This window comes from Pezoporus flaviventris, unplaced genomic scaffold, assembly GCF_033815535.1.
Source record: "Pezoporus flaviventris isolate CSIRO_AGI_PZ_B2104156 unplaced genomic scaffold, CSIRO_AGI_Pfla_v1 ptg000031l, whole genome shotgun sequence".
Taxonomy (NCBI): domain Eukaryota; kingdom Metazoa; phylum Chordata; class Aves; order Psittaciformes; family Psittacidae; genus Pezoporus; species Pezoporus flaviventris.
Genome location: NW_026892579.1, coordinates 34108072 through 34133643, shown reverse-complemented (window position 1 = coordinate 34133643; position 25572 = coordinate 34108072). Strand labels below are relative to the sequence as shown.

Sequence of the window (25572 nt, the reverse complement as noted above, 5' to 3'; positions counted from 1 at the left end):
GGCTTTAAAGAGAGGATATAAGGTCTTTTAACATATTTATCTCAATTTAAAAAACAGATACTTCAACAGATTTTGATATTACTAAAGTATAGTGGATAGAAATGCAGCCTTTGAGACCTTATGTCAGTGAGTGCTTACAATAGAAATAAACTAAAAGTATTAAAATTATTATTCACATATTTAGTCTGTCAATCTGTGTCTATAAAAGACATAGCTGCAACTATGTCAAGAAGCCTGTGTTGCTAGCTCCTAAATTTTGGAGAGAAATAACCTGCTAATCCTTGCTCAAAGAAATGTCAAGTGAGAGTGACCAGAGCAGTAAGACATGGTGTGCAGGTTTTATCAGGTCTCTGAATAATTGATTGCACCACATACTCATGCATAATTTAATTTGGATCTGCCAAATACACTCCACAGAAAACAGTGTGAGCTATAGCGAGGGTGGGGGGCTGGGGGGAGATGGCAGGAAAAGCGAAGATATGGTGCAAAATAAGTTTTAATCTAGCAGGAGGAAGTTCATTCCATCCATGTACTTTTAGAGAGTCCTCTGAGCTCGTTAGAGCCTACAGCACAAATCTTGCTGACTACTTTTCACATGAAAGATGATTCTGTCCTAGTTAGAAACTTGAAATAGGTTGGTTGTGAACTCCTTCTGAGTGGGGGGAAATTATATCAACCATGGCTTTCCAGCTGTACTTTCTCTGGGAAGGAAAACAGAACAGCAATGTGGATTTCTTGTTTATCAATTAATCCAGATAAAATCTGTTAAGAAACAAATACATGAGTGTTTGGCTTTGTTTCTTCCCTTTAATGTTGTATTACCCGTACATACTTGCCATGGAAGCTAAAATTAAACACACATAAAGAGCAGTGTAGCTTGAAGTGGCAGCTTGCAGAGGTTTGAGCAGTAGGTAGGTTTGCAGAGGTAGTGTTTTCAAAACTGTTTTAAAACAAAGATTACCATTTTGTTGTGAATAACCTTTGTTCTTCTTTTTTATTGAAGATGGGACTTGGAACGCGGAACCTCAGAAGATAGTTAAACTGGGGGTTCTACCTGTTAGAAGTCTGCTTGTGATGGAGGAGACCATTTGGGCTGCATGTGGTGGGCAAATTTTTATAATCAGCACTGTGACACATTCCATAGAGGTAAACACTTTTAAAATCATTGTTCATATACTGTGCTATTAAGTGTAAGTGGTATATTTTAAATGTTAAAATCTATTTAAGAAGCTTTACAATTCACAAAGCTTTTAATGGAAAATGTTTTCAGTTCTGTTAAATGCCACTCTCTCCAGTTTGAAATTCTGCCATAGTGCTCTCTGCTGATGCCTCATTAGACCTAGGTTTGCTTCTGTTTTCCCCCAGGTTTCCATAAGGTGCTTAGAACTTGCAGAGTATCTGGGGCAAGAGGTGAGCTTAAAATGAGTTCTGAGTAAAGGCAGCAAAGAAGTGGGTGGCTGTAGTAATTCCTGTTAATTCCAGAAGAAGGTTTAATTAAGAGACAGCGTCTACATAGTTAGATGTTACTTGTACCTTGCGATGATTTCACAGTATATTTCTTCAGAGTTTTGCATTTCAGTAGGCTACAAAAATTTGCTTTATATAAGAACATTATCCCAATGAATAATCATTAAAATGTCAGCTTTTCTGGAAGGAGAGGAGTGTTAAGGATACAGGCTCATGTTTGTCACCACATTTTCCAGCAAGTGTTAAGCCCTCATTTCTGTCAAAACTACAGCCTCCACCAAAAGAGTGTCTTAGTGGTCTAACGTTTAGAGTTTACGAAACATTAGAAGTTAAATCTCTCTTCAACCTACAGTACAGTTACACTGAGTTGCATGATGTTTACAGCCATGGAGCTCTTTCAAATGGGAGTTGTGATGAGCTCACAGCCTCCTTCTTTGTGTGCTTTGTCGCTGCTTTTTTGTTTCATTGATGATTGCGTTTTCTCCCAACAATTGTCTGTTTGGTACAATTGATTCTGTGAGTCATTGTCATGGGTTTGCAGGGAAATAGCTAACATCCTAATTCCTCTGTATCTGTACTTTCTGAGAGATTTGTTTCATCAAGCAGATGCTCCGAACATTTATTTTCCTACTTTGTTTTTCTTTAAGGCTTGTTTTGTTGATAATTTGAATGGTATGATGAGGGAAAAATTTCTGAAAGTGATGTGGGTAGGTGCTTGAAACAGAATTTTATTAGCTTTGTTGGGGGGGGCAGGGTAGCTGCTGGGACACCTGGTTACTGTCCTGCGGACTTGGATGATGAATCTCTGATTCTTACTAAGAAATACATAGTGACAGTAGGAGATTGCAGCCAGATTGTTCCTGTGTGAGGTGGTTACATACAGCCAGAGCTGTGTAAATAAGTTTGGCAATTCTGGCCTAATCCTATCACAAAGCTCTTCCTAGATCTGGTGGTAAGGCTGCAGATTGGGCTGGGCTGTTTTAGCACAGGTTTTCTTTTTTTTTTTTTATTTATTCCATACCAGATTTGGAATCCTATATATTAGGTTTGGATGTTACTCACTTTTCCTGGTTTTTATCTTCTCTGATATGGATAAGGCTCTCAATTCACTTGTTTTAATGATACGTTACTGTAAGAGAATGTTGTAGGAAATGTCTTTTATTGGCACAGTGCCTCAAACTGGCACAATGCCTCAATCTCCTTGCCAAGGGACATGGGAGAAACACATCAATTGCTGTTATATCTTCACTCTCCCTGTGAAGAACAAATTAGTCCTTAGTTTAGTACCTAGATCCGACAGTTGTATTGCTGTTTGGTACTGACTTTGATCCAGTAGTGGTCTCTGTGCCTGTAGACCCTTATGCTCTGCAAAGGCTGTATGAGTTTTTTTAAAAACAACAGATAATGCCAGAGTATTCAACAGAATAAAGTCACCAACTGAATGGCATTCCATCCTGGTTTGTTTGGTCTTGTTTTTAAAACTTGGCCAACTATACATGAGTTCCTCTGAAATGTTCAGTAGGAGAAACAAAACAAATGAAAATCCCAATAACATAAGTGTATGGTGCCTGAGTACTGTAACTTCTTTAAAGAAGTCATTTGTTTTACCTTGTGGACAGTGGTACCATTATGCATCTCTTGTGAAGCTTGAGAAATCACGTTTCAGTTCTTGGCGCAGTCAAGCACCCCCTCAGAAGAAATACTCCAGCTATGCCTGGTGCTGCTGAAACAATAGTGAGCTTTATAAAGTAGTGGGGCTGTGCTGCTGGGCAGGCCGACTGTGGCATCCAGAATATCTTTTGCAGCTCTCCGGTTGCTACAGAGCTTGAAAGAGGCAGCCTGAGGGAGAAAAAGCTGGTCTCTGACTAGAGAGGAATGTAGGTATAAAAACTAGAAGAGAAAGGAAAAATTAAGTTCAATTTACTTGTTTTTTAAATTTTCTTTTAACAAAGGGACTAACATTTTTTTCCCTTTGTATTTCTTGTTATGAGTAGAAAACAAATGAAGAAAAAGGCCAGATACTGGTTTTCACATTGACACATAATTAAAATATGTCAAAGTTACCCTTCATACAAAAACTTGTGCTTTTGTAAAAGAATATACAAGTTTGCGGTATCTTCCTGCTCCATATTGGAAGTCCTTTTGAATGAGAAGAATAGTTCTTTTTACATGCTTCTTGTGATGTTGACAGTTTTACTTTAAATGTGTCTATGTGTTTCAGCAGACAGCTCTTGTCATGGCTTAAACTCAGCCACGCAGTCTCTCTCTCCTCTCCCCCTTCCTCCCACCAGCTCCTGGAGGGATCGGGAGAATTGAAAGAATGTAACTCCCACGGGCTAGATAAGAGCAGTCCAGTAACTAAGGTATAACACAAATCACTGCTGCTACCACCAAAAATAATGATAAGGGAAATAACAAGGCAAGAGAATACAACCACTTACCACCTGCTGACCAATACCCAGCCCAACCCAAGCAGTGATCTAACCCTTCCAGGTAACTGCCCCCAGTTTATATACTGATCATGACTTGCTGTGGTATGGAATACCCCTTTGGCTAGTTTGGGTCAGGTGTCCTGTGTCTGCTTCCTCCCAGCTTCCCCTCCTCCCTGGCAGAGCATGAGACTCAGAAAGTCCTTGGTCAGACTAAACATTACTTAGAAACACCTACAAACATCAGTGTTATCAGCTCTGTTCCCAGGCCAAAAGTCAAAAACACAGCACTGCACCAGCTACAAAGAAGAAGAAAAATGACTGCTACTGCTGAACCCAGGACAGCTGTACAACGGCAGGACAGACTAAGTGGGAGTATAATGACTTGACTGATAAATTGGAATGTGACAAAAATGCATGTACAAGTTGTTTACAGTGGCACCAGCAGAATTGTCAGCTGTGGTCAGAGAGCTCCAGAGAAAATTAATTTCTTAGGATCCGCTTTGTTTTTCTTATAATTTCAAACAGTGCAAGTTGCTGGTCAGGTTCACTTCAGTGGCCTGGGATCTGTCCCTGAGAAGTTTTCAAAAGTCAGTTGGTCATCTTTGTAGGGATGTGTGAGTCTGCAAACAGAACTTAGTCCTTAAAAACCTTTTTTTTCAACAAAAAAGGATTTTGCATCATGAAAGTATCAGGAAATTTAGTCAAAAGAGCTGTTACTGATTTTGAAAGATGTTATTCACGGGTGAGCTCTTCTGTTGAATAAATCGTATGATTTTCAAATTGTGTATATCATTTGGTAAAGAATGAGGAAAACAGTGAATATAAATGTGCCTGCCAGATGTGCTTACCTTGCATTCCACAGTGGTGTTATACAGAGAGTCAAGAAGTAATATAGTAACACTCTGAATTTGAACCGCTTCCTAATAGCTGAAGAGAAACTTTTCTGTTCGTTTACTAAAACCTGAACTTATGCAGAAGTGTTAACAGATGAAAAGAAAAAAAAAAAAAATCCTCTTAATTTTAAGCAGCCACTTTCTCAGTGGAAAGCACTACTTTATGGAGTAATAAGGCATGAAAAGAATATTAAGTGCCTACTAAATATAATATCAAAAGTTACACTTTGTGAAAGATTAAACTTCTCTTATTTATCTATGATCTTAGCCTGGTTGTTGAATTCAGCTGGAGAACTTGAACAGTGTATCTATAACCCTAATATACTCAAAATATAGCTGCCTTAGGCTAAGAGCTTATCCCGAGCAACATGTAATTTTGATTTTGATGCAAAATGACTAAATGTAACTCTAAATTACAATGTATAGAAAATTTAGGTGTACTTTATGTAGTATGAATATTGGAGCAGATATTTACTTTCATATCCCTTAGAAAGAGATTTCTGTCCAAGGAACAGTTTGTTGTTTATTTAGCCAAAGAACTTTTATGCTTATCATAATAGCTCTCTGTATTTGATAATAGCTGGCACAACATTAAAAGGCTGTGTTTAACTTCAGAGCCAGTTTACTTTCAATATAAAACTGGGGGAAAAAAAATCCCTACTTTTTGTTAATAATTGAAGAACTTTGCTACAGATCTATCTTGCACATTAACAGGGACATGTAGAAAGGTTTTGGCCTTCGTAGAGCCCTGCAGAAGTTTTCACTGGGAAGGCACTAGACCAAGGGAAACATCTATCCTCAAAGTCCACCTTCAGGTGGATTTTGTTGCTTCTAATGAGAAGTATCAATATTTTGAAGGACAGAAAAAAAAAAAACCAGACTAATACTATTGAAAATCAGAAGTGTCTGAGTCAAAAAGCAAGCCACAGTATTAAGGCTCACATAGGTGAGCAAATAACTGTGTATTTATATTCATAAACTATCTACTATTTCTGAAAATTACTTTTTCCTTGATTCTATTATCTGTGTTGTGAAAAGACCACCTAACAGAACAAGAAATTTTTTTATTGTTTAAAGAGGAGTTCTGCTGTAGATCAAAGTAACGTATTAAGAAGAAATCTGCCCACTCATCTGTACCTCATCTGTGGTAGTTTTCCCAAAGGAGTATCAATAAAGAAATAAAACTGCCTTTTAAGTTTGAGCTGTTGCAGGCTTGCCAGCCCCTACCATATAATAACTTTAATAATTACAGTATCTAAGTTGCTGTGAAGTCACTCTGTCTTTAGGCTGAGAATCCTTCCATGCTAATGACGATGTATTTTCAAATAAGGGTAAGATGAAAATTAAAACATCATACACAGTCAAAACGTGTCCTGAGCAGAGGACACATGCCCTTGACATGGAGGACAGAGATACAATGCATGCACTAAAAAGCTGATAAAGAAGGTTGAGTGATGTTTCTCAGTTCCCCCCAGAGTCATTGTTTTTCTTACAGAGCCATTTTGAAGCCCATCAAGAGGAAGGGATGGTCATCTCCCACATGGCTGTTGCTGGAGTGGGAATCTGGATTGCCTTCACATCTGGATCTACGCTTCGCCTCTTCCACACTGAGACACTGAAACACCTCCAAGATATTAACATTGCCACACCTGTTCACAATATGTTAACAGGTAGCTGAATCACATCACGTGATAACATTTTTGTTTTGTCTTTATCACTGTTATGTACAACACTCTCCAGAGTGTTGTAGATTAGGACAGAATCAGAAGGTCTATCTAGGACTTTGAGTCTGATAACCGTCCCATGACTATTTGATTTAATAAATCACAGCCTGTTGCTTGCCCAGAAGAGCAATGTGTGCAGTGAGCTGGTTGAGTAGCAGCTGTCCTCCTCAGAGGTTATAAATGTAATTATACAGATAAGCAGGTGGATTCTTCTGTTCAAGTAGGGGCTTTGGGTGTTTTTTTGTGGCTGAAGCAGCAGGACAATGGAATCTACCATGAAAATGTGTTTGCTTTGCAGAGTTTAGCATTTGCATCTGGAGCTTACTATAATGGAGTCCATTTGCCTAGGATTTGGACCAAAACCCACTTGCTTAATTTTAGCTATATCTGTAGTCCCAGTGAACTCAGCTGAAGCACTCACATGATGCCATTTCGAGTGTGTTCAGTGTTTTGCTGGTTGGAACTTTAATTTGTTGAATAAAGAGGTTGATCTTATAAGTAAAGATGGAACCTGTGGTTGCTGGGATAAAGTTTAACAGATCTTTAAGAGTTTTAAAACAGAAGCTTATTAGAGACAGTTGCACTGGCCTGTATCAGTTTTGAAAATGAATGGCTAGGACCTGAGCATCAGCAAGCACATCAGGTGGGAGCTGTGGCATTGCTAGCAAAAGGGATAGACGGAAAAGTGGTGCTGGCGTGGCTGAGTGTAAGTTCTCCATGAGATGACAACCATTCTCTCTGTTTCTCCCTGTTTATAAACTGCAGTGGACAGAGCTGCTGCAGTTTTTATGGGCAGTGTGTGCACCAGCTTTGTCACTTTGTTTCTAGGAGAAGCCGGCACTTCACACACTGAGATTATATTCTAACAACAGTTAGCTATAAATCTTGCTTCAAAAGTGATTCACTTCCTCAGTCTTTGTCTTCTTTTCATATTTTCTTTCAGATGGCATTAGCTTTGCAATAAGGTCTATTTTAAATTGTGTCAGTTTATATTACGTTCTAGACAGGGTGTTTTTTTACGTGTGGTGTTTGTAGTTCCAACACTGAGCAGCAGCAAAGGGCCATCCTTCAAATAAGTGATTTAATTAAATCATCAGTTATGCAAAGAAATCAAAATCAGTTGTAAAAAAAAAAATTAACTTTGATTATGTTCTGCTGTTTATAGCGGGGGGGGGGGGGGGAGGGAAGTAGGGCCTCCCTTACGTGTTTTCTGCATATAAAAACTTCATAAAAATTAGCTTTAATGTTCACTGCCATGGCAGTAAAACTGCTGATGTAAAAAACCATCTTCTTTAAGAAAGTTTTAGCTAATTATATCTCCTTGGTTTCACTTTTACCTGAGTTCCTTTTTTTTTCTTCCCTCAGTATCTTTACAGACAGCATGCCATGAATGGAAATGGAAATCTATTTCAGGAGTAGAATATTATTACAGCAAACGTTCCAAGGGAGAATCCATTCTAAAAATGAAATTCAGTTATTTCAAAGCAGCTCTTGGGGCTGTTTGTATGATCCCTACAGTGCTGCAACAACAAAAGCTAAAAGTCAGAGGACTAGGAGATTTACATAATAAAGCAGCAGTAAGGACCTTTGGGAACTAAAAGCAGCCAAAAAATAAATCAAGGTCTGTGTAGTATATTCTGAGATTTAAAAAAAAAACAACCAAAAACAAAATCATCAAAAAACCCCCAAAGTGAAACAGAAAAGGAATTAAATAGACATGTATTTACAAGATGCATATTTGCCTTTACTGAGGACTTACAGAACTTTTATTTTTAAAGGAAACAGCTCTGATAGTTTTCTGAAATCCGTCAGGAATTCTTTAATATGCAAAAAAAATAACAGACAAGTAAAAATTCAACTTCTATCAAAATGAAAGAGAAGAAATTGGTGTCAAAATATTGCTAAGAGTCTTAAAAGGGTAAGATTTTGGTATAACTCCAAATAAACTGGACTTATTTTGCCAAGATTTTAGTAGGAACAACACTATGTAATGTTGACCAGATAGGCCACTTGGAGATGTTGTTTGTGTCTTCATTTAAAGCAATGTAAATAAATAAGAGGAGTATCACTCGTTGAAGTTGATGGAATAATTTTGTTGTTATACAGTAGAAATAAAAAAATCCCGTTGCTGTCAGGAATGGTCACTGTGAATTGCAGCTCTGTATTTAAAGGACAGCTGTACTAACTAATTAAGATAGAGGAGTAGGAGGTTCCCATAACCTTAGTAACTAGTCCTCATAGCATTAGATTTTCCTAGTTTTGTTCTTAGGAGAGGGCTGCTTTAAATATCACTGTCTGCTCTCCTTGTTGTAGAGGAGAGGAAGGAATTTACCTCTCCTCTTGAGGAAGAGAATCCCACAGGATAGAATCACAGGGGAATGAAGTGTAAGGGAAATGGCATGATTGTCCTTACAATTTGTCAAGGTTTAGTAATACAAAAAGCAGGCCTGTGTCTGGCAGAATCTTTTATCTGCTGGATGTAACTTTGTAAATCTGTGGCAGTCTACTTATGAAGAATGAAGCTGGAAGGGCTCTTGCTTTCTGGAGTTATGGGAAGTTTGTGTGTAGGAATGAAGGACTGGAAATTAAACCAGTGTCCTGGAGGTAACTGTGGGGTAGATATTTAGTCCAGAGCAGTCTGCAGTACCTTTACTTCATATATCATCAGAAATACTTTCTAATAATGTATAAGAAGCTCGTGTTCTGTAACAAAACGGCAAAAAAAAACAAATGCTATATGAGAAATGAAGAGAATGGTTAAAAGAGCAGTGTCATTGTTATCGGTCCAGGTAACAGTTTATTTTACTATTTAGTAAACAACAGTACAAGTGGCCAAGTGCAGCTCTCCTAGCTGAATAGACGGCATACTGAACAGCAGAAAAAAAACCCAAATCTATTAACATTTGAAGTCAAATATATCTACTAATGCAGTGTACTTCATTTGTAAAGCAAGTTTATGCTTCGTGTTTATGATCTTTTGTGATCTGTGGTTGAAATCTCCACAAAGGCAGCTTTTTGCTGCCTTTATCACAGTGCATCAAAACCAAAATCATGCTGTATATGAATAGGCTGCCCATTTGTTTTGTCATAGTCACATTCAATATTTCGTTATTCAAGAACATCCTTGAACATGTTTTTTGTTTCAGCTTTAAGAGAGTTTGTCCTTTTAAAGTGTTTATTGTGACCTTGATACATATCATTTAATTGCTTGTATGGATGATAACAGGTTACTTTTTCAACGAAGAGGTCATTTCTGCTGAAGGTGCTGTATTCTGTTTATATCCATATATCCCCTAATGGTATGTGTGTTTCCTGGAAACAGATGAGAAAGGCAAAGAAAATAAAGAAGTATCATTTCCTCTGCGTGGAAAACAAACTCTACTTTGAAGCTTACAGCTTGCTTTTGTCCCCACCCTACCAGATGTCAGACCATAAAATGCAGTGGGTTTATGATTTTACTACTGGGAAATGATAAAAATATTGGGGGAAACTTTAGGTCAGCCCAATTGACCTGTACAGTAGGCTTACTTTTTATATAGTAAAAGCAGCATGGTCATGTAAGGGGGTATGCACCAGTATGCCCTTTTACCCACCTATGGCTGGCTTCAGAAGATCTATATGGGAACACATGAGGATTTACCCAGTCTGGTGGTGGTTGTAATTGAGACCTGAGAAAGTTGAACAAAGAGCAAAACATAGGCAATAAAGCCATTTGTCCATGTATAAGTGTAATTGCTGGCTTTGTTCTTCCTAAAGTTGTTCTGGTCAGATCATTTGCAGCGTTTAACAGCTGTCTGCATTGGGACAATGTGATCTAAAAAGTGTCCTTTAAAGATTAGAGTATTTGATTAGTTTTGGCATTTAGGTTTAACGTTTTCCCTTTTTGTTAATTTCTGTGCTTACTGTATAATGCATTCTGCAGAATTGGATTTTTTTTTTTCCGAATTTGAAATATATCAGAAAGTCACAAAAAAACCCAAACTAAAGAATATGATTTCAAACCTTGGCTAGCAGATAAATTAATATTTTGAACTAGTATTACAGTATTTTTTTAAAAAAAAATATTTTTATATATATTTTTTAGTTGTTACATGCTATTTCAAAGTATATTTCCAGATGCAGATGTTTCCTGCCTTTCCAGGATTTCAAAGCAGGTGGTTTCCTTTTGACCTCACTATAGATGGTTTATGCCTGCAGTTATGCTCAATGTTTAAAATTCTAAGTTGCTGGCTGATAATTTGCTGTTTTCACCTATGGAAACAGTAATGCATATAACCAGTTTTACCTGGTAAAAATTATTGGTTAGAAGTTGCTTCAGGGTTGGAGTATGAAATAATGTATAAAATTTTACATTTTAAATGCCTAAAAAAGCATTAAAGATCTTTTGTTTTAAATTGTGAGCATCATGCTTCTGTGTGGGCTTTGAGAGGCAACAGTACAATTGGAGCTTTTGAAAAAAGCTTAAAAATTGTACTTTGATCTGTTTGTAGTTTGCAAAACAAGCTTTAAGTAAAATGGAGTGAGAGTAAGGTAACCTGCAGTTACTTTGCACTTGCTGTGGCACTGGTTGTGGTAGAGGACTCGCATGTCATATGTAACTTGAGCAAGCCTGAGCTCTAAACCATGGAATTCAAATACCAGTTTTTGAAAACTCCAGTGTACAGAAGTGTTTGGGCATCACGGTTTGAACTCCTTTTGTGCTGAAGGAGGGAGTGCTTTTTGTGCCTTGTTTTGGAAACTAGATTAATCCCATTAATATCTTAAAAAATCCAAATTCTCCCCCCCAACCCCAACAAAATGAAACAAAAAACAAAAAACCCACACCAAAAACAAACCAAAAAGCCCCAAACACCCCCACAAATAAAAACCCACACCACACCAAATAGAACACCACCAAAAACAAAACAACCAACCAAAAGACCCCATCAAAAAGCAAATTCCAAACTTCGAAAGGCTTCTAATTTACTATAGACATAGACCATCCATGACTGTTTAGCTGAGGAGGAATGATGCAGTCCTTCCAGCATAAACACCTACAGTTTATGGAAAACAACATAGGTATCTGTGAAGGTCTGCATGAGCAGATGGAACCTCTTCAGCTTACTTGTGCTTGTTACACCTGCAGAGGGTGACTTAATCATCATGCCTTTAGAGTATTTTAGGATGTGGTTTTGAGTAGACAGAGCTGGGATTCCAAGTCTTGCCCTGCATGTGTATTTTACAACACACCATTGCTGGGTTAATTGTAAAGTTCTGTGAGGAAAAACTTGACCTGGTCTTCCTTCTGCTTTCCAGCTGAGTGCTTTGGGCTTCAGTCAAGCTGCTCCTCCCCTGCTTTCCCACTGGGTCTGTGATTCATATATTCTTGGATGCGATTTGGCTCAGCTTCAAGGAATGAGATGGAAAATGCATTTATTTCTGATACACCATAATTAAGGTCCTTTTCCAAAGTGTGGAACATGTGGGTTCATCCAAGTTGTATCAGATGTGGAATCCAAATTCCCTACTTACTGATGAAGTGATTAACAACTTGAAAGTTGTGATGAAGATGGGAATGACTCCTCTCTTGCATGTAAAGTTAATCATAAATGCAAGAACATGCAGGGTTTGAAGCTGGAGGATTCCAGCAGAATTTAAATGCTCCTCCACATAAACTTAGGCCATGGCAAAAAGTTTGGGCAAGCTGTAGTTTCCATTTCTGAAACTTGTCAAGGCCATTTTGAAAATCCATCTGAACATATTTAGTAAGCATTGCAAGCAAAACCTTTGTTTTCGTTAGGAAAATAACAATCCTATAAATAATATATTGTAGAAAATCACAGAATCATAGAACAGTCTTGACTGGAAAGTTACTCTGGAGTTCATCTCATCCATCCTTCTTGGAGCAGGCCTGATTAGGTCTGGTTGTTCAAGGACTTGTCCCGTCAAATTTTTAGTATCTGTGGATAGGATGGAGATTCCACAACCTCTGAGCAACGTGTTGCAGTATTTGACCACCCTTATAAAGAAGGAGCTTTTCCCTACTTGCAGTCCAAATTTCCCACATTCCAAATTTGATCTGTCTGATTGGGTCACTGTGCACATCTGAATGGAATCTGTCTGTTTTCTGCACACCCTCCCATCGCATAGGTGCAGACAGCACTTCTTTTAACTTTTCTTTGTACACTACGTGCTCCACTCTCCTTGCCTTGTTTGCCTTCCACTGGACTTTTTCCAGTATGCTGATGCCATTCTTGTATGGGGGACCCAAACTCAAACAGGGGGAGACAGGACTTGTGATACAGTTTCACAGAATAAAAACTAGGAGAAAAAAGTAATTGTGAACAGCTTTGAGTCTTGAGTATAATGTGTTATGGCAATATATTGTTAAGTACTGTGAAGTGAAATGCCTTTCAGTTTTATTACTGAGAATATACAAAGTCTATGTATAAAAGCGTACTTCTAAGAGTAATCTATGTCTACTTTTAGATACTGTGGTTTAGAGATTTAGGAAGAATATTTCAGAAATTTAATAGTATTTAAATTTTCATGTATGTAAAGTTCTAATACCACAATCCAGCAAAATATTTCCCTTTTTGATAAGTGCTTTGCTGAATGAGAAGATGCAGCTGACTCTGTGTGTGTCTGAAGTGACTTTGATCTAGGCAAAGATTATTGCTCTAAGGTAACAGAGCACTTCCTGAACTCTGCAGGGCAGCAACGTATTTCTGTGACCAGCCTCCTGGTGTGCCATGGCTTATTGATGGTTGGAACAAACCTGGGTATAATAGTAGCGTTACCAGTGCCACGCTTGCAGGGGATTCCCAAAGTAACTGGTGAGTGAAATTTTCAAACAGATCAAGTCCAGTGGTTTTATACTTAAGATTTATTTTCTCTTCTGACAGTAGTTTAAGTAAACCTACCAAATTGTCTGCATTGTTTAGATATATATCTGAGCTTTGTGATGAAATGATATTTGTTGTTCTTCCTGAGCTTTGCAGTATACCCAGACACTTGTCTAGTTTTGTCTCAGTTGTTTGAGCCGGAGCAACTGTTTTTCTTTAGGGCATAAGAATAGGATAGGCATTAATCCTGATGGAGTACAGTCAAATATATGGGGATGAAAAGAGAATGCAAATAACCTTTCTTCCAGAATTGGGGAAAATAGATGCATTAGGTTTAGAGACACAGATGCTGAAAACATAGTGTGTTGTCTAGCTGTTTATTCAGTAAACTGGTTTTATGCCCTTTCTCCCCAGACAGGAGACCTGGAATATATAAGAATATATCTTTCATTTTTATGACAATGATCAAGATTTTTGTGTTTTGGAGAGTTGAGTTACTTCATATTACTGCATTTGAAATACAAATGCATGAATGCTGCTGTATCACTTTGCAAATGTTTAAGGTACTAGGAGAAGCAGGATTTTAGACGTCTGGTTAGTAGGGGCTTTGCACCAGTGTTTTGGATGTTTAGGGTTCGCAGTTCTGCTCAAGCTTTGCACTGTGGTGGGAAGCTGGCAGGTTTTGAGGCAAGCTGTCTGAAACTTCTTTGGAGAGAGGGAAGAGCTTATGTAACTTTGCAAAATGAAAACTAAATCCTCTGTGTTCAGCAAAATATGCAGTGATAATCCAGTATGACACAGGATAAATATGGAACCTCTATGTTAGTTGAAAATAAATGCAATACAAGAAAATGCATAGTTGCAGAATCAGAAAATCTGTCATTTTATTCTTTCATTGTCTATTTTCATTGTTGTGGTTTATATCATCTGTATGTCCTTGCATTTATTTTGGATTAAAATTTGTCATATTTCACAGATCCATCAACGTTACATTTAGAGATCTATTTTTATACTCTTTGATATTGTGTTTGGAATTTGAACTGAAAAATTGTGAATTTTTCCAGTTTTGCTTCCAATAGTGATAATTCATCTTTATATCATTGCACTTCCCATAAAAGCAGGATATGTTTTATTACATCCTGGAATGCATTAGGGAGTTAGGGATGGACAGAGTGATTTGTAGGGTTATGGGGTTTTCCCTTTGATAGCCTAGCTCTTTCCCATATTGTAGCTATTTTGTAGAATCCCACTTTTTTTCCTCTTCTTTTTTGCTGTAAAAGCCACACATACTGATATTGTTATAGCTTCTGAATTTGGCCATACACAATTTGGGGGTTTTATACATTTTAATGATTTGCACAGTGTAAATCTTCCTTGGACCACAAACATCCCACTGTTTAAATACTTTTTTTTTTTTTTAAAAAAAAGGGGGGGAAAAATAATGGTTTGGTCATTTCCTTATGAATCTGACATGGTAACTAGACAGCCATTTCGAGGATGAGTTTTAATTCCTGCTGCATAGTGTGGAGGGGTCTATTACAGTGAAACAGGTGTTCCTGTCTATTTTGGAGAGGTACAGAGGGACAAGAGGATTAATTAAAAAACACGGATTACTGGAGAAAACTCAGTGTTACATTTGTGAGAACAGAGCACAAAGGTAAGTCAAATTAAATTTATAACGCCATGTTTCAGGTGATTTACTAGTACAGTCCTAAATCACTTGTGGTACATTAAATTACTTTTTTGTGCTTATTTTTTCTGTAAATTGTGTACACACAAGGCAGAATAGGGTTTTAAGAGTTGTGCTATTCTGAGAAAATTTCACTAATCATGGTGAAACAATGTGCTAAAATAATGTTCTTTAATTGTCTTTCTCTTTTGGCTTCAGGAAGAGGAATAGTGTCGTATCATGCACACAATGGCCCAGTCAAGTTTCTTGTACTGGCTGCATCTCTAAACAAGAAGAACAGAAACAAATTGCGGAACAGCCTGCCTTCTGGCTCCGAACCTAAAGAGGATGACCAAAAGAACGTTCTGCACAATGAAAGACTAGGTTCTTCCCTTAGTAATGCCCATGACACGGCAATTTGGCTGGGGGGTTCAGTAGGATCCATTGCACAAAAAAGTGACTTGTCATCATCTTCTGGATCCCTTACGATGTCTCATGGATCAAGTTCCCTAGAACACAGGCCAGAAGACAGTAACATTTATGAGCTTTTGAAAGATCGAAATATCTCATTTAAAAGTAAAAGACAGAGATCCAAGAAAATGAAAGCAAGTTCAGTATTAGTCATTTCTGGTGGCCAAGGACACAGAAGAGTGAACAAGAAGACCAAGCAGCAGCGACAAGATGAACTAGTGTCTTCAGTGATGGTCTGGCAAGTCCCACTATTAAATATCTAATTGAACTAAATCCAAGACACCTTCTGCTGTTAAAAAAAATCTGATATCCTTTTACAGCAGATGCCAGCTTAGGACCCAAATGGATAGACTTTATGCACCTGGAAGCAATTTCAGTAGGCTGTGATCACAGGATTAAGAGTTGCAAGATAGTCTTTACATACTTAGAATATTCTGCAGTATTAAGGTATCGGAAAATGTTCAGCAATTGATGCTGTCCTTGATACTCAGAACAAAAAGGATCTGTTAGACACTTTTAAACGGTTTTAGAATCTGTACCTTATTTATATTCACATTTATAAATATCATAATTATGTTCTATAGCACTTAGAGAAGGCAAGGAACACATGCCATGTCTCATGCAGGTTTTTGCCGATGTAAATCAGCTGTTGTTTCATTTTCCAATTTGGCATATTGCATGGACTGTAGATTTTAACAAATTACCAATATTTTTAAACAATAAATAGTCTAATGCAAGCTAATAATAATTTGGTAATTACTAGAATAGTTTGTAACATTGTATCAAAAGCCAGAGTTTGGTCTGGACAAAAGCAGTTATATTAATTGATTGGTATTTGTTTATTTCAACATAGAAAATAGATTTTAATTATTATTAATATTTCTAATGCTCAGTATTATTAAAAATGTTGCAGTACAAAATGCAAATTCATGTTCTTGGTAGGTGCAATGTATCTGTGACTCACCTTCATTACACAGAGAAAGTTCAAAAGATGCTATGGCTTACAGAAAACAGAAAATACAGGTACAGGGCCACTGTTCATTGTAGTGCTGTTAACCCATTCTCCCCGGCAACTCAGTACCAAAGCTAGACATGGACTATGCCATTTTTAAGGCAGATGCACATCCAGTAAATTAATAATGAAATTTTTAACTGGGGAGAAAGATACTAATATTGGAATATCTATAGGAAGTACAGGGTAATTACTGTGGGTGTAGGCCCTACATCAATTGATTTGTGCTGTGTCCTCAGGCAAACGCCAGTCAAATAATGTCACAGCACAACAGCAGAGATATGGTCATATCTTAGTGGTGGTCACCTCTTTCCAGACAGAGTTTCAGCAAAATGTGGTCATGTAAATAGATATTGTGAAAATAGCATGCACAGCTTCATTCACTCAGCTGAGGAAGCAGTTGCTTTGGTAGTGTTAGAGGGCTGAGTTCTAAAGAGAGACCTAGTTGTCATTTCTTAATGAATCGATGTATTTCCAAAAGAAACTCTGAATTTGGGATTCCTACAGAAATTGCTTTTTGCGCTACTGACTGCACATGTGAAATACAAGACAAAGCTTTCAGCTCACAAAGATGTTGTGATGAGACACATCCTGCAGTCAAAATATGTTTAATACAGATAACATGTTGAATTGAGTCACTGGAAACATCCTTTTCCCTCATCAATAGACTGAAAAATGCAGAGAAATGAGGATGATTAAGTTTCCGCTGAATATGTGAAGAACTCTAATACTGCCCAACAGTAAAATGCAAATTAAATATATCTGAAGCAGAACATTTGTCAGATATATGCAATGAGTGGAATCAAGTAAAACTTCTGGGTGCTTTGCTACCGTAATTATTCCATATCCCGTTAAGGAAAGTTACTTGGTACCACTGAAATTATTTCTGCTACTTCTAAAACAAGCTCCTTGGTTCCACCATGTTTTGTTTCAATCTGCCTAGTTTAAATCAACATCAACCATAATTAGAGTGTTTCCCAGCATGAGACAGTTCAGGGTAAACAGTACTAGAGACTGAATTATTTTGTTTGATATGAGATAAAGTTTTGGTTGGGTTGGGGTTTTTTTTGGGGGGGGGTTGTTTTTTTTTTGTTTTTTTTTGTTTTTTTGTAGTGTTTTTTACTATTAAGTGTTGCTGAAATTTATTTTCTTTATTTTGCAGCAGATTTGTGTATATCTTAAATTTTCAGTCTGTTTGCTCTAATAAGCAAACTTCTACCAAGGTGACCCCAAAATCACTGGCTGGGCTGATTTAGTAAGTTTGACAGAACACCAGAGTAAGGTCACGTCTTCCTGCCATCTGCCAACTAGTACATGGGACAGAGGGAATGCCAGCACAATCAGTCTTTGCCTTCTAGGTGGCACCAAGACAGGCATTTCAAATATCAGATCAGCACCCTGGTTTCATCTTAGAGGTTTTACCCACACCCTACATTCCTATGAGAACAGGTTTCTTGAGCCATAATAGCACAAATTTCAATGAGTCATGAAGGACACTTGTTACAGATGGGATTGTAGGCTTAGGGTCTTCATTATTGTTTTGTGCTTTTATTCTGTGTCTTTTGCTGTGTATCTTGCGACTTCAGTTGGGTATTGTCAGTGTTAGCATGGGCTTAGGATTGGCATGAGTCCTGGTGCAAGAAAAAAAAATAAATAGGGCAGAGTGCCTCTAAGCCAGGCAGCTGGCAACATTTCCCCAAACTTTTCCTCTTCTCCCTGGCTTACTGCCTGGGCTTGCCCAGTTTGAGGGATTAAGGCCAGTTGCATTTTTTACGCTCTTCCATAGCTATGGCCCTGGGAGCTGCTCTTTGCCCACCGTGTGGAAGTACTACCTTGTACAGTTTAATGTATGTATATTGAAAAACAAGTTAAAAGATTCTTCTGTGTATAAAGCATATATAACCTAGTATCCCTTTGCTACACTGCAGTAAAAAGACCATAGTTTTTTTTCTGCATGCTTCTTGGACGTGGGATTCCACATCTGTGCCTTTGGGACTACTCTTGCGGATCTTTAGGAGCAGTAAGCAGAGTCCACCATACATTCAACTGGAAATACATACATGGCATTAGTACAGGATCTGCTAGGAGTAACACATGAGAGTTTTAACGTGAAATTCATCCTATCTACTGGCTGAAATGTAAGTTTCTTCAGCTTTATCAATAACAGTAGAAACAAAGTATAAATCTGCTCCTCTGTTGCCAGTATGACTTCAGTAAGAGCAGAACTGCCATTTTGAAAATATGTATCTACTTATCTTACCTGTGAAGCAAAAAAGAAGCTGTATGTCTTTATAAATATACATTGACATGAACTAGATTTTTAGTAACTAACTGAGCACAAGGTGCAATGTTTATTTTCTAATACTTAGCTAACTGGTGTTACCTTATTATGGAAACAGGCAGGAACCAAAGTTTCTCTTACAGCTGGCAAATAGTCCTTATAGCTGTTGTAGACTGTGCTGCTAGATAGGTTGGATTTTGCTTTCCGATACTGCTTTTCTAGATAAATAGAAGTTATAGAAAATACTAGGAAAAGAGGGGAGCAAGTGTAACCACTATGGTATCTATATATGTTTTCTAACACATAATAATGTCTTTTATAACATCAGCCATACAACTTGTGTATTTATGTTCAAAGTATAAACTGAGAGAAATGTTTAATAAAAGATGTGATAAAAATTAACTTCAGAAATACATTTCTTGGGTCACCATTTTAACTAGGAGACTAGAATTTGTACCATGCGTTAATGAATAACATACATATTAATGGACTCATGAAAGGGAAAATAGGTATGTGATTAGGACAACGAGGATGTATCTTTTTAGGTTTTTAGTTTCTACAATTTAAATACCAGCAAATGGAATTTCTCAAAATGATTCAGTCTCTTAGAATAAGTTTGACCGGTGTATCAGTGGACCCAAATAATGTTTAAGCAGTAGAATTTCTGCTATGCAGTCTACATTGAATTTGGGCAGCATGTATGATGCATAAAAATGAGAGGAATTAATGTTCCAAGTGAGTGTAATACAGCAGAGTGTTAACAGAGGAAATTAATTTTCAGTTGCTAACTGGCAATTCTTTCTAATTAATCTGCCCTAAAGAGTATATACAGAGCCCCATGATTGTGTTTAAATATGGAGACTTGTATTCATCAGAGTCAGCAATAGCCTTTTTGCGTGTACCTGCACTATTATAAACAAACAAGAAGAATTACTGATTGTGCATGGTTGCTAGTGAGGCCTGCCTTGTTGTTCCCGTTCTTACACATCTCTTCAATATATGGTTCTGAAAAATGTCAGATCACAAGAGTGCAGGATAGTGTATGTTCATGCATCTGAAGGCAGATTCTGTCCCACAGGGAATTTACTGCTCATTATTTATGGGTTTGAGGCTGAGAGCTAAACATTGCCCATTGGAGAGAAGACAGTATTGAGAAGTATTTCCTGAACTACGCTTCTGTGCTTAAACTTCAATGTTCCTCCTCCTGTTTAATTTTCTGAGCACGTAAAGACAAATAGTTTTTTGTAAAATGCATTTGGGGGAAAAATCTGTGGTTTGAAAGGTGCAGCTATATTGAAGGGCTCTGTAAGAGTTCATCTGTATTGCAATGAGTGATACCATGGAGCTGATATAGTATTTTTAGATTGCTTTATATATATTCATAGTAATAATACTTCACATAATAGTCCTGTTAGGCAGATTAATATAATCTGTAGCTAGGAAGAAGCTGAGTTGAAGAATGTTTGCCTGACTTGAAGCTGCATTATGACTCTGTGAAAGTACACAGATTAAAGCCACTACTGCTCTTTAAGCCCATGATTAGCCCTTTAAACTGCCTCCTTCTTGCAGGCATCCTGTACGCGTGGTTGTTGAGACTGTGCTAGTGAACTGGCCAGGAGAAGGGCAGCAACAGGAGCACTGATCTATGATCATAGTCAGTAGCTGGCTGTCTGGAACTCAGCCTGGTCTGGGCTGCTCCCATCAGACAGCACTGACAAGGCTGCTTATCTGGGATATTTTGGGTACTGATTAACAACAAGAATGTAAAATGTGTGGTCCCACTTGCATAATAGGCGCTTTGCCTCTGGAGTCTTGATGCTAATGTGGCCTGACATGTATCTATACAAGCTACTTCATATGGGAAGGTTGCCAGCAGTCTAGAACTTGAGACCAGTCTCTTACGGTCAGGAGACAGAAATACGTATGAGCATAGACTTGATACCAGTACATACGTGTGCCAGTGGCTGGGATGAGGAGTCTTCTTGTTACTCTGTGATAGCTCAGCTGCATGCACCATGCCACAGCTCAAAATTCTGGTTTATTTATAGTTGTATGTAGAATCTACATCCCATTTCCGCACAAATGCGGATCTATCTGCTATTGATTTAAGAAGTCTAGCTCAATATCTTTTCCCAATTGGTTTATATGCTGCTGCCTTGTACTTGTGCTTACTTGATCCTAGCGTTTTTCCTGAAAGGCATGCCTGGCTACCAAACTGCCAGAAACACTCTTTGTCTCCTAAAAGAAAGAATCAAAATAGCAACACTGAAGCAACTTCAGATGAAAGGTTCTGAAAATTTCCTAGGCAAATGAGGATTTACTGTGTGCCTCCATTTGAAATGCAACAATGTCGATGTATGACCGAAAACACCTCAAGTGCATTGGCCAAGCTCCATAAACCACATTGTAAAGGCAGTTAGTCTTTCACAGCATGACCTTCAAAGGCGTTCAAAGAGAATTTTTTTTTCCTCCAGCAAAACAGGCCTTGACAGCAGAACTGCAAGTTCTCGTGTTGTATATATTATACTCCAGGGATAATCATAGTTATTATTAACGTGTGTCCCAACCTGGAAGATGAGTGAGAACACCTAGGATTAAAATGGCACACCTTGGGGGAGCTGAAATCATTGTAAGAATTCACTGGAAATACGATTTAAGGAGTATTTTGACATCAAAAGATTCAGGTGAGCCTCCAGCAAAGTTTTATCAAGCACCAACATACCTAATTTCCACTAAAACCTCTACATGCCCAAATGAAGATAAAAAGAAAGGTTTTGAATTCAAGAAACCATTTACAGCTTTGCTACGGTTACAGAATTTTAATTTTGCTTTCTATTATTCCACATTGGAGAGAAATTCTAGGGGTTTCACCTTAAGCATCAGGGTTGCCTTGAATTTTGGCACAAAAAAATGCATTGACCCATGACTTCCAAAGCAAAAGGCAGAAGTTGTTTCCTGTGGGCTTTTCTGATTTGTTCTTTCTGTGTGCATTTCAGGTTGCAGAATGTGCCTCTCAGACTGCACTAAATGCTTTTTTAATGTTCCCTTACTGAAGAGGTTTGTTTTGTTGTGTTTTTTATTTTCTTTTTCTGGAGAGTTGGGTAGTACAGACTACATGCATTAATGAGGATTACCCCTAGTTTGGACAAGATTTGTAAACACAGCTTCTCTGCAATGTTGCTTAGAGCAGTCTCTGACGCCCTTAATCCTGATCACAAGCAACTGACACTGTCAGTTAACTTAAGCTGCTTCTACACTGCTGAACTCAAGAGCACTTGGAATGTTCCTGATGCACATCCAGAGGCTCTGTCAGGTGAGATCCGTGTGCTAGTCCATGCCCTGCACAAACCCTGCTGTCTGGGCACACAAAGGTGGCTATAGCCTACACCTGTACACGAGAAGGTCTCATTGTCACACCAGTATTCTGGGAGAAATGTGCTGATGACAAGGTGTTTTGCTCACAATTCATAGTCATGGATGCATGTTGATGAGACAGGTGGTGGGACAACCCATGGCTGGTTATGGCTGGATAATCTCAGAGCACTGTACAGAGCAAGGGTTTGTTTTTATTTTCTTCAAATTCTTTGGGGTTTTATTATTTGTTTTGGGAATTATCTGCTACAAGCTGATAATGCCCCTGATGCAAAACCAGCTCTTTCCATTCAGTTCTACTATTTGGGTATTTTACAGGGATGTGTGAAAACTAACGCACAGACAGATCAGCCAGGGTTAGCATTGAGTGTACACAACATAGCCTACCTAACACACCTACAGCATATATGGTTTTTGTATTGCAAATACACAAGTAGTTTAGGCATCTTTGGCTACTCAGCAGAAATACAATAACCATTTTGTCTGTGCAGCAATAGCATCAAAACAATTCTTGAGGATGTTGTGTTATAATACCAAAAAGCATTTCATGTAGGAGTGTTCAGCTGTCAAACACAGGGTGAGCAAAATGACTTGGGTTTTCTGTTTGGGCTTTTTGTTGCCTTTTTTTGTTTTGTTTTGGGGGTTTTTGTTTGTTTTTTTGTTGTTGTTTTGTTTGTTTGCTTTGCTTTTTTGTTGTTTTTTTTTGTTGTTGTTGTTGGTTTGCTTTTGGGTTGTTTTTTTTTATTTTGACTTTTGGACATGGACCTGAGCTCCAGCTACTGCAGGAACCACCACCACCAGCTACTGCCACTATGTGTCTGATCCTCTGGTATGCACAGGTGGAATGCTATGGAGTTTCATCTATGCCAGTTTCAGAATTTTGATGCTGCAATGTTTATTTTTCTAAGCCTTGTGCCAATCTAAATCACAAAAGAATAGCTTACCAACAGCTATGCATCTGCATAGACACTGGCAGCAAGTCTAGATTGTGTAGGCACACCAGTCCTACCTCGTGTGCTAGACATGTGCCCACAATGTCATGGACTCAGTGAGTGAAGGCTGCAAAGTCCATCTAACTGCCCGAGTAAATAACTGAGCATGGCGCCATCCTCAGCTCCATGCTGCCATGGGTACACTACCTGCACAGTTCTACCTTGCTTGCTTGTAAAAGCTACCCTGCATGTCCCGTGTGTGAGCTACATTCTGAGCCCATTATCTAGGAAGGTTTAAAGCCTCTTGGTCCATAGGGTATGGGTTGAGTGTTTCATTTGGGTGAAATAACAATTTTGTTAAATGATTCCTAACCCTCTTAAACAAGAAATTCTGTAGCTTCACTTGACAAGAATCAACCCCCTGAGACTAGGCTAATTAATTTTTAATGTGATCTGCTGGCAAATTTTACTGAGGAGCAGAGAATTTGCTCCAGCTAACAGGTAGGCCAGACCTACAGAACAGCCTCAGAGCTGGGAATCGGAGCAATGAAGCTGCTACTGCAACCAATGGGAGGAAGAAAAGAAAAGCAGTACCTCTCCCAAGAAGAGCAGAACCCTGCTAAGCGCTGAGGAGATGTACATCTCTCTGGCTCAGGATGCCATTTGGTGTCCCTATCGTGAGAATGGCATTCTGCTTTACTGTCCATTTCAGCATCAGAGTCATCACAGTCTGACATCTTCTAGGAAGCAGAAATTCCAAATCTTTTGTTTTGCCTGATTTAGATTGAACAGACAGAAAGGTGTAAGATGAAAAAACATTGCTATTCATATTTCATCTGGATTTTATTATTTTTCTTTTACCAGAGAAACATCTGATAATTTTTTTTTTGTTCCAAACTGTAATCCCTTTTTAATATTGAGCATTTCTCCTGGTATGTGAAAGACAGGATGGGCTGTGTGTGACTGGGCAGGAACTAAGGTTTCTGGGACAAAGAATACACTCCCCTTCCTGCTTTTATTCACCTCACTGTGCTCACCACTCTTCTGTTGTTGCTCCTGGCTAATTGCCCCTTGCAGAACACAGGTATCTTAGCAAGTGTTGATGGCCAGTAGCAACAGTTAGAAGCAGTTAGTCCCTCTGAATATTCTTCATGCTGGCTGGGCTACAGAAGCACAAGACAGACACCAAATTGTGTATTAGGTAAGCTGTGTGATTACCCGATTTCTTCAGGACAGGTCTGGGACAATCATTTTACAGCTGTCTGTAGCTACACCAGTCTGACTTTACAGCTAATGGAAAGAAACAAGGAATATCAAAGGATGATTTACCTCATCCTAAGATAAGGTGTCTAAGATCGGTGAGAAAAACTGCCCTCCAGACAGGGTTATTCATTTTACATTAATTATAAATGGAGCTTCAGGGAACTCGAGTTAAGTAGGGAATCCAAACTAGAACTGAGATGATTTCTACAACAGGTATCCCAGTTTTTAGCATCATCTCCAGTTCTACTGAAAACTGAAAGGCTAGTTGATGAGCAGCCTTATCCTTCACAGGTTTCTGACGGAGCAGTATTTCAGAGAAATTGTGCTAATAGGTCAGCAACTTGTGTTTTTACTGACTGTGTTTTTACTGAAAGGTTTGATGACAAAGGGTTATAGGGTACCAGAAAGAAACTTAAGAGGGGGTGCAGCACACTGAGGCTCACAAAGGTAGGGAATCACTGCCCAAAGTTAAACTTTAAGAAAGCAGAACTGAGGTCATTTTGCCCACTCTGCTTCTAGCTGTGTCCAGTGAGGGCAGAGGATAAAGTCTGCAACAGCTGACTGCTAAATGACTTCTCAGGCTAGGACATCCATGGAGCCTGGATTCTGTGTAGGTCTTTTACTGGCTCCAGCCATAGGGGCAAGTATGGCCTCTAAACACACAGTGTGCTGCTTCTTATCCACCACTGACTTCCAATCCTTTACAGAAACTGTTGCTCAGACACCTCTGTGTACACATGGACTGAAATGTGATGTGCCAGTTAAACCCAAAGAGGATCTAAGCAAATCTGTCTGTGCTGAAAATCATCATATATTCAGAAAGCATGAGTCAGAACAATCTCAAATGGTCTCAGATATGATACTGCTGCTACAGTCACATAACTCTTGGCAGTCAGAGTTCTGAACAGAAGTCAGGCACCTCAAGGGGACATGATCCTCCACAGAGGAATAGAACAACAGGGATTTTTAAAGTGAAAATAATTTCCCAGACCTGTATCAGTTGCCTAATTTCAGTGTCATCTTGAAATATATGGTATTTAAAGTAACATGGAACAGCAGGAAGATTAGTTCCTGACGTCAGGAGAGAAGAATTATTTCTGGCAGGTTTTAATGGATCTGTGAAATCATCACATGGAAACTTCTTCCAGCCAGTTAAGAATAAAAGCACATACAGAAATTAACAGTCCAATCATATAATGGGGCCTAATTAGGGGACAGCATGAAATTCACAA

General features: G+C 38.4%; 1 protein-coding gene and 1 long non-coding RNA gene across 5 annotated transcripts in view; one reads left to right on the top strand and one right to left on the bottom strand.

Moving 5' to 3' along the window:
• The window catches only part of ARHGEF10 (Rho guanine nucleotide exchange factor 10), a 114327-nt gene extending 97921 nt beyond the window's left edge, over nt 1–16406 (top strand). For all 3 annotated transcript variants that reach the window (XM_061460662.1, XM_061460660.1, XM_061460661.1), the window contains 4 exons: nt 1004–1146; nt 6288–6462; nt 13209–13331; nt 15229–16406. In XM_061460662.1, the coding sequence (XP_061316646.1) occupies nt 1004–1146; nt 6288–6462; nt 13209–13331; nt 15229–15743 (956 nt within the window). In that variant the 3' untranslated portion in view covers nt 15744–16406. The remainder of the gene's footprint in view (nt 1–1003; nt 1147–6287; nt 6463–13208; nt 13332–15228) is intronic.
• LOC133272930 (uncharacterized) lies at nt 15013–24286 on the bottom strand. Of its 2 annotated transcripts, none has more exons than XR_009744606.1 (4): nt 24101–24286; nt 23672–23851; nt 18876–19018; nt 15013–15291 (listed from the first exon to the last, which is right to left on the bottom strand). It is a non-coding gene; the product is annotated as an uncharacterized LOC133272930 (long non-coding RNA). The 2 variants fall into 2 exon arrangements; XR_009744607.1 differs by having other exon boundaries at nt 24115–24286.
• Nucleotides 24287–25572: the final 1286 nt, after the last annotated feature.